Source organism: Lactuca saligna, chromosome 2, assembly GCF_052625555.1.
Source record: "Lactuca saligna cultivar CGN05327 chromosome 2, ASM5262555v1, whole genome shotgun sequence".
NCBI classification, from domain to species: domain Eukaryota; kingdom Viridiplantae; phylum Streptophyta; class Magnoliopsida; order Asterales; family Asteraceae; genus Lactuca; species Lactuca saligna.
The window spans coordinates 9,907,329-9,917,143 of NC_136418.1; the positions used below are offsets into that span (position 1 = coordinate 9,907,329).

General features: G+C 34.5%; 1 protein-coding gene across 1 annotated transcript; it reads right to left on the reverse strand.

The window, feature by feature from the left end:
- Positions 1–3,902: 3,902 nt before the first annotated feature.
- LOC145030677 (uncharacterized) lies at positions 3,903–7,259 on the reverse strand. The gene is made up of 2 exons (XM_078979072.1): positions 6,951–7,259; positions 3,903–6,236 (listed from the first exon to the last, which is right to left on the reverse strand). The coding sequence occupies exons 1-2, from the start codon at positions 7,107–7,109 to the stop codon at positions 4,095–4,097; spliced, it is 2,301 nt and encodes a 766-aa protein (XP_078835198.1). The 5' UTR covers positions 7,110–7,259; the 3' UTR covers positions 3,903–4,094.
- Positions 7,260–9,815: the final 2,556 nt, after the last annotated feature.

The following is a 9,815-nucleotide window of genomic DNA, read 5'->3' on the forward strand; positions in this document are numbered from 1 at the left end:
AGGTTGAAGATAGCCTTAGACTCGGCGAGTCTGTTCTTGGACTCGGCGAGTCTTGTCGAAGAGTCCCAATCTTTCCTGGTTGAGTCGAAGAATCGGTGAGTTAAGGGATGACTCGGTGAGATGTGTGCGGGTGGACTCGGAGTTGTTGGACTCAGCGAGTTAGGTCGCGGATCGAGTGAAGTTTTGAGTATGGGAACTCGGCGAGTCATAGGGTTGACTCGGCGAGTAGGGTCAGTCAGGGGCTGACTTTGACCTAGTAATTGACCAAGGGTTAACCAGTGGTTTCCAGGGGCATTTTTGGTAATTGTTGATTATGGTTTTGAGTTCAGTGCATTGGTGGCTGTCCAATGGTGGAGATCGTATCAGGGATCGGAGCAGCTTGGGTTATCTGTTCAGACGGCAGTTTCGAGGTGATTTATCCTCAATATATCTATAGGGTTTAAGGCACCAAGGCCGACCCTTTTATCGGATGGAAATCCGGGTAATTGTCTGTTGTATGATATTGCGGGATATGGGCCGGAAGGCATTACATGTTGTGGGCCGGAAGGCAATGCAATGTGGACCGGAAGGTCATGGCCTGGAAAGGCGTAGGTGCATAATTATTATGTTGGCTGAGTCGTAGGGTGATGTTATGCTAGTGATCGGCTAGGCTGGTATCTTGGTTAGGGTAATGATATGTTATGTGATCGGTTGGTCGATTTGCTAACTGTGAACTGTTATATGATTACATGTTATGCGCATGTTTGTCTGGTCTGGAGTGTAACCCGGTATGCATGATTGTTCTGTGTTCTGTCATGATATGTATGCTTTCTATGTTGCGGGCCGGAAGGCGATATGTTATGAGCCGGAAGGCAATACGCTATGGGCCGGAAGGCAATATGTTTTGGACCGGAAGGTTGTGGCCTGAAAGGGCGTATATGTGGTTGGTATTTTGGGGGTATCTCACTAAGCTTTCGGGCTTACAATTGTGGTTTTTTATGTTTTCAGGTTCTCAGGAGTCTGTGGCAAGGCAAAGGTGTGATCGTACCGTTCCTCGCGTTGGAGTTTTATGAAATGGAACTGGGAAAAATACTCTGTTAAATAATATATTGAAAACCTTTTTGTAACAACGTTCTTAAAATGGGGTGTTTTGAAAAGTTTTAATTGTTTCGAAATTTTGGTCGTTACACCAAGGTTTTGTCCCATATCAGTTGAGGGTCATAAGGACCCAGTTGAGTATGGAAAGGTTTTAAGGGGGTTCCGGGGAGTGACCCAACGTTCTGGACTAAGCCATTGTTTTGGAAGTTCATGGGACTCAGCGAGTCCAAGTCAAACTTCTTAAGGAATAAGATGAACTCGACGAGTCAAGGACAAGACTTGTGTATCAGTTGAGATGAACTCGATGAGTTGTTCATACAACTCGACGAGTCGGATGAGGTTTCAGTCGATGTTCTTTTAGAAGGAAAACTCGTCGAGTTATCGCCTAACTCGACAAGTAGAGACGAGTATAAGGACAGATGGAAGGATAGGGACTCGACGAGTTGGCGAGCCAACTCAGTGAGTCAGGTCACTAGATGTTAACTTTGACCTTGTTTTGGTCAGGGGTAAAATGGTCATTTTACCCTAAGAACAGTTAGCAGTGCTTGACTAAGTGTTTTGTGGGAATTATAGCCGGAGGATTCCTGGAGCAGCAGCGACAATAGTCAGAGGATTCCCGCACATATCAGCAGCTACTACGAGGTGAGTTACCTTCCAGTAGCGGTGGGTCTATGGCTACAATGCCGGCCCACAGTAGGAGTTGTATGATTAGATGTTTGTCTTTGTGATAACATCTAGGTTTGCTACTACCTGATATGTTATATGTTGGCATGATATGTTATATGTGATAGCAGTAGAGTTCGGTTGTTAGGACCAAAGGGTAGGTCAGACACCCCAGATATGTCTGATAGTATGCTTATGTTATGATATGTGTGATAGTAGCAGTAAAGGGTGGAATAGTCCCTGAGGATCGGTTGTTAGGATCGACGGGTAGATCAGCACCCCAAAATGGCTTGACATGGGTAAGACGGCACCCCAGAATGGCCGCATAGGTAGTACAACACCCCAGAATGGTCGCATGGGTAGGTCGGCACCCCAGAATGGCCGTACCGGGTAAGCCAGGCACCCTAGAATTGCCCGACAGTATGTATGCTATATGTTTGCATGTTATGTGGTACGATAGGGGAACTCACTAGGCTTCGTGCTTACAATTTACAGTTTTGGTTTCAGGTACCTCTTCAGTGAAGGGGAAGGAGCTGGCGCGGTAGCAGCACATCATACACCCACTCTTTGTTTTCCGCACTATGAGATATTTTAGGATTTGTACTCTGACATTATTATGTTTTTACGATTCAGTTTTCAGATACGAGACATGTTTTTATTAAATGATATGATCGGATGATATTTTGTTACAAATGTTTCGTAAATCACATAATCAAAAATGAAATTTTTGGACGTGAAAATTGGGTCGTTACAGTTAAGCAAAAGGAAGAAGGGAAGTCAAGGTGATGGAGTCAACGTGATGCAAGGAGAAGATTCCCAAGGTCCAAAAAATGCTGGAGTGCAAAAGCTATCAAGGAAACATATCAGTTTTACTTGTAGCAAATACAAGAATAAGTGACACAACTCTAGGACCTGTAAAGGGCAAGGTGGGAATCAATCCAAGAAGTGATTTTGGTTGTTTTTTGTGGTGCAATGACTATTTAGTTGCTTGTTGTTAAAAACTGTTTGTTTTTGAAAACTTTAGTTATGGTTTGATGATGTGGTTATGTATAGTGCACATACACTTGTATGCTTAATTTGGTAATGGTTTTTGGTTCCACTCAGGTGGTTAATGAAATGTGAATTTTGGTCAGTTTATGACACGTATTTTGGTAAAGTTTGGTTCTATTTATGTGCTTATATCCGACAATTGATACACATTTTGAATGCATTTTCACAATTGAATATCATTTATATCATTAACAACATTGGAATTCATTACAAACATAATGAAGTCAACTTACAACAAAATTATACCATTTTTACCCTGCATCACTTGATCAACAAAACCCCCCCACATTTGTCTAACCCTATCCCTTACATAGACCAAATACTAAAGATAATAATCACAAACATAAACCAGCTTGCACATAAATACATATTCAACTTGAAATATTCATCCTTCAATGCATCACATCTTGCCTCCAACATGTTGTTCCTGCTCAAAAGTCCATTGCACTATTCCTGTAACATGTTGATACTTCTTACCAGCCCATTACATCTTTCCTCCAACGTATTTATGTTTCTTAGAAGACTAGGTATGATTGTTTTACTCCTAGCACACATAGGCGGGTCAACCCACCTGATAAACCCACAAACAGAATCTTTATTAGGGCAAGCATAAAACATCCTTCCGGGATTTAGTGGTGTCCAAGACGTTTTCACCAAAGTGAGCTTTCCACAAAAACAAACCACTATTGTTCGATTGTAGGTTAGGAAGGAGAAATGGAAGAAAATAGTCGTTGGGGAAGAACAGTTAAGAACGTTTGGGAAGAAGACTCGTTGGGGAAGAAGCTGGGAATAGAAAATAATATATAAAGGAGGTTTTATTTTTCCGTATGCAAAAATGGTCCCTATAAGTAAAAAGATAGAAATACCCTCATGTGCAAGGCACATGTGGGAGTTAACGAATTCTTTTTAACGGGTGTTAAGTATAGGGACCATTTTCACAAACAAACCAGTCCAAAAGGACCACAAAACTAAAAAACTCGTGGTTTGGACCAAAACCCCCAAAAATGCATACCACAGGGACCATTTTTGCAATTTTGTCTTTAAAGAATTCAAAAATAAGAATATGAATGTATTATTCAAATATATGAAAGCAAATTGCCTTTTACACAAGCTTTTAAAAGAATACAAATTTGTAAGCTTGACATTTATCATAAACAACACACTTTTAGAAATCACAAACAAATCCCGAACTTAAGAACATAAAGAATGTACTTAATCAAAAGCGACAATAACAAAAACAATAAACAACACATAATCACAAATCAATTACAAACCAAACCAACAAACTGATCAAAATCATATTTTTAGTAGTGCTCTTTTTCCTTCTTCTCTTCGTTCTTTGAATGATGTCCATGGAACTTCTCTTTAATTTTTCCAAAGATACCCTTCTTCTCTTTGTGTTCAACTTCAACAGGCACATACTCGTTATGTGCCACCACTGGAGGTGGTAGCGAAGCAACACAATCCTCCTCAATTTTTTCAACAACCAATACCTTTTTCTCTTCTTGTTCACAGGAATCTGGCTCTTGAAAGATGACAACTTCCTCATAAGTCTTTATAGGGACATAAGTTTCTTCCTTATGCTTCTTGATTTTCTCAAGTTCTTTCTTTTCTTTCTTTTCTTCTTTCTTCTCTTTGTGCTCCTCAATTTTCTCTTCGACTTTTTCCTTGATTTCTTCAATTTTCTCCTCAGTTTTCTCTTTAACCTCTTCCACTTTGCACTCTGTATGCTCCTTTAATTCATGTATTTTGTATTTGGCATCATCTACTTCTTCCTTTAGTTTTTCCTTATGCTCTTCTTTCTTGTACTCGACCTCATATTCTTTTTCCTTGATTTTCTCTTTAGCCTCTTCTACTTCACACTCAACTTTTTCCTTGATTTCTTCGATTTTTTCCTCAATTTTCTCTTCAATCTCTTTGACTTTACACTCAGCATCCTCCTTTAATTCTTCTATTTTATACTTAGCCTCCTTTATTTCTTCCTTGATTTTTTCCTTGTGCTCTTCCTTTTTATACTCAGCCTCATATTCTTTTTCCTTGATTTTCTCTTTGGTCTCTTCTACTTCACACTCAATCTTTTCCTTGATTTCTTCTATTTTGTACTTGGCCTCCTCGATCTCTTCCTTGAGTTTTTCCTTGCGCTCTTCCTTCTTGTACTCAGACTCGTACTCTTTTTCCTTATGTTTCTCTTTGGCTTCTTCTATTTCACACTCAACCTTTTCCTCAATTTCTTTCACTTTCTCCTCGATTTTATTCTTAACCTCCTCTACTTCACACTCAACTTTCTCTTTCAATTCTTCTATTTTGTACTTTGCCTCCTCTACTTCTTCTTTGAGTTTTTCCTTCCGTTCTTCCTTTTTGTACTCAGATTCATACTTTTTTTCCTTATGTTTTTCTTTGGCCTCTTCTACTTCACATTCAACCTTTTGCTCAATTTCTTTGACTTTCTCATCAATTTTCTCTTTAACTTCTTCTATTTTATACTCGATCTTCTCATTTAATTCTTCTATTTTGTACTTTGCCTCCTCTACTTCTTCCTTAAGTTTTTCCTTGCGTTCCTCCTTCTTATGCTTAGATTCATATTCCTTTTCCTTATGTTTCTCTTTGGCCTCTTCTACTTCACACTCAACCTTTTCCTTGATTCCTTCAATTTTTTCTTCAATTTTCTCCTTAATCTCCTCTACTTTATAGTCGATATTATCCTTGAATTCTTCTATTTTGTACTTGGCCTCCTCTACTTCTTTCTTGAGTTTTTCCTTGTGCTCTTCCTTCTTGTACTCAGCCTCATATTCCTTTTCCTTGATTTTCTCTTTGGCCTCTTCTACTTCACACTCGATCTTTTCCTTGATTTCTTCTACTTTGTACTTAGCCTCTGCTAGTTCTTCTTTGAATTTTTCTTTGTGCTCTTCCTTCTTATAGTCGGCCTCATACTCCTTTTCTTTGATTTTATGTTTGGCCTCTTCTACTTCACACTCGATCTTTTCCTTGATTTCTTCGATTTTCTCCTCAACTTTCTCTTTAACTTCTTCTTCTTTACATTCAACATTCTCTTTGAAATCTTCTATTTTGTACTTGGCCTCCTCGACTTCTTTTTTTACTTTTTCTTTGTGTTCTTCGTTCTTGTACTTGGCCTCATATTCTTTTTCTTTGATTTTCTCTTTCGCCTCTTCTACTTCACACTCGATCTTTTCCTTTAGTTCTTCTTCTTTGTATTTGCCTTCGTGCCCTTTTTCCTCTATTTTTTTCTTGATTTCTTCTACCTTCTCCTCCGTTTTCTCTTTGACCTCTTCGACTTTATACTCAATATTCTCCTTCACTTTTTCAATTTTGTACTTTGCCTCTTCTACTTCTTCCTTAACTTTGTCTTTCTTCTCGTCTATTTTTTTCTCAATCTTTTCCTTAAGCTCCTTCTTGTTTTCTCCCTCCTTACACTCTTCATCGCTAGACTGTAATTATTAAAAGAAAGATTATGTAAAGTTAAATACTAGATAGAAAAACTAAAAGATAAATATAATTTAATATATAATCTTAACGTAACCATGTAATAGAGCGTCAAGAATTTGTAAACCGTAACATCTTAATCTTCTTGTAACATGATGCAAGGAGAATACTAAATATATAAGATGTGAGCAGCAATTATCTTATTGAAAAAGAAAAAAATAATCCATGATTTTACCAATAATTTAACAACTCTTTTAAATCATTAATAAACTTATATCCATTTCAAAAAAATGTAAATTTTACCAATGATAAATTTTACCGTAACATCTTATATCCATGATTTTACTATTAGCTGCATGTAAATTTTACATCCTTTCAAAAAAAATGTAAATTTTACATAAAATGATAAATGCATATTTGATGCATTAAATAATTCAGTTTACATAAAAACATAAAAAAAGGTAATTAGGTTATGTTTAGGATTACTTAGGAATATAATAGTTTCCCCTTTAAAAAAATAGTTAATTAAATGATAGGAATACTTTGCACATATTATTTAATTTTACCGCTAATTAATTAATACTAAATCAAAAAAGTTAACATGCATGTAATTATATCTGTATTTGTATCCTTCTTAAGTACATGCATATTTTACGTATTTACATATAATTTAATTTCTCTGTGTGCTTCTGTTGTTTGCAATAAAAATAGAAACTTACACTGCTGCAATTGCTTTCTGATCGATGAAGTTTCTGAAACAAGCTTTCCTTCTTCTCTTCCTTACACTCAAGTTTCGGCTCCTCAACCTCCACCTTCACGATGGTGACAGTTTCACAGTATTCTTCAGTCTTAGGAGCTTGATGGTAATTGTCAGCCATGATCACAACAACAACAAGAACAAAACACGTACACAGTGACAAATTAAATATCACAATAGAAACAAGAACAGAACACACACACAGTGACTATGTGAAGAACTAGGGTTGTTTTTATAGATGCAAATGAGAGAAGCTTTGGATTTTGGAATATGAATGAATGTGTGTCTAGAGAGAGAAACGATGAAGGTTTATATAGGAGATTTTCGCGCGTAGTTGTTACGACTAAGATTGAAATACCTAATCTTCGAATAGATAAAGAAATGAAGGACGCAATTGGTCGGAATCCACCAATGGCGGCGGTTTATCGGAAACCTACTTGCTGTTCAAGTCACGCGCCTTTAGGCCATTAATCCATAGAATATAAAGAAAACTAGTCTTTTATCCCATGATTTATATTTTAACATTTATATTTATATTAAATAAAAAGGATTCCAGTTAAATAAAATACCTCATTATCTACAATAAAAGAAAGACTAATTGATGAATGGGTTATAACTTAATTTATATTGATAACAAAGTCTTTATTTGCTTATAAATTTATGTTTAGATATTATTTTTAAAATGAATTGTATAAATATAAAACTCAATTGATTTTTTTTTGGGTAACACTGCTCTCATTTTTATCGACAAAAGAAATCTAGGGCATGCATTGGTTAAAGATAAATCTCTTCTCAGTTATCATATCATGTATGTAATTAAATACAATAACTTCGCATTATATGACAAAAACGTATATTTTTATTTAATAAATTGTTAGAGAGATGGTTTGCGCATATATTCATTTTATATGTTAATGTTATGTGTAAACACGAAAGAAACAATTAGTCGATTTCTACGAATATGTTCTTGACCTTGTAATGTACATGTTTCCTAATCTAGCTTAGTTATTTTATTTTATTTTTTATCTGAGAAATATCAGAAAATATCAGAAACAATATTGGTCTTTGGATTAAAAAGTCAATGACCGAAATTACATAAAGCGTTGGTTGGGTGATTAATTACATTTGGTTGCAAAAGACATGATTTTCTACGAATCACAACCACGATACAAATCATTATATAAGGGTTAAGGGCAGTATTTACGGCGACAACGTTCTACATAAAATGATAAATGCATATTTGGTTGCAAAAGACACTCTTTTTCTTCTTACCAAAATAGTTTTATATAGTTTTAATTGGTTTGTGAATTAATTTTGTATGTTTTAATATTTTACGAGTTAGTTTTATGCAACTTTAATTAGTTTGAATTTACTTTTAAAGTTAAAATTTATATGATTGACAGGAATGGAAGAGATAAATTTCCATTGTGGAAAATGAGGTGGCAAATGAGACACCCTCCACCCTATACGTAATGTTGGTTTGGTTTAATATTACCAAAAGTGTTTACTTTTCAAGCACAATTAATGTTCACATATCATTTAATCAGATTTTAAAATATAAAATTACAACTAGGAATAATGATTATTAATAAATAAAATTTTTAGTTTAAGTTTGAAGACTAATCAAACAATTTATGTTTTTTTTTTTTTTTTTTTTTTTTTTTTTTGGTAAAATATGTAGAACTAAATGGTTTGACCACATATTGTAGCGGTTTAATTTTTCTGCTATTTTGAGGTTATAGGGAGGAGCTCACCTTTGGCGATCGAGCTATGTAGCCAACATATCTAGAACTATTACATTTAGTTCGACAAAAAAAAAAAACTTAGTATTTTAATAAATTACAAATTCCATTCTTAAAATGATGCTTATATGATGTGTTTGACAACGAGAGCTTTTAGAGAATTTTAACATTTAGCTTTTAAAAAGTTCAAATTAAACAATATTTGTTTGAAAATATAAGCTTAATTAAAACTTTTTCTCTAACAAAAAATTATAATACAAAAACTATTCCAAAGAGCTTTTATAAATGCATATTATATGTAACTTTGAAAAACTTTTAATTTTTACCAAATATTTTTTGTATAGATAAAAATTATAATTTTCAACTTACAAGTTTCAGTTGCCAGCTATTTTTATCAAAGCGGTTATTTGAAACTTCCTTTATTTATTTTAGTTTTACTTAGAATCCAAACATGTACGCATATATTTTAACGGTAGATTAGTTATTTGATCATATTTCTAACGGAAAATAATGATTGTTAACGAGTTGAAATAACAATTAAGTTTATCATCAAAACTTCTATATATTTGGTTTTTTATCCTATAAATATTATATTCATTAAACTTTACAACAAAGGATATCAAATACCAATTATTCTTTTTCGGAACGGCTATTAAATATCAATGATTGATGATATTAACTGAAGTTGATCATTAGTTGTATATCCTGTATGCAAAACAAATATATTTTCAGCAATTAGTTAGTAGTTATATATTTAAATTAAATACGTAATCGTCTATCATACAAATTTATATTACCAGTTCCAAAATTCAGATATTACTTCTTCTATTTAATAATGAATTATTATTTAAATTATACTTTAAATTAAAAATATACTCAAAATTTTACATTGCATAATTTAATTATTCCATATAAAAACCTTAAGAAACTAGAAAGAAAAAAAGAATTTTGATTGGACAACGAGGCGGCATTTGAATGAAGAATAAAAGCATGTTTGGGAAAGAGAAGAACACGCTGTCATGCATTACGATGGCTGTCCATTGCCACGTCGGATGCCACGTGAAGTCCACGAAACCTGGGCCCCA

Excerpts from the sequence above, each read along its gene's own strand:
- LOC145030677 (XM_078979072.1), bottom strand. The coding sequence starts at position 7,109 with ATGGCTGACAATTACCATCAAGCTCCTAAGACTGAAGAATACTGTGAA. Across the intron at positions 6,237-6,950 it reads CAGAAAGCAATTGCAGCAGT|TCTAGCGATGAAGAGTGTAA; the intron begins GTAAGTTTCTAT and ends TAATAATTACAG.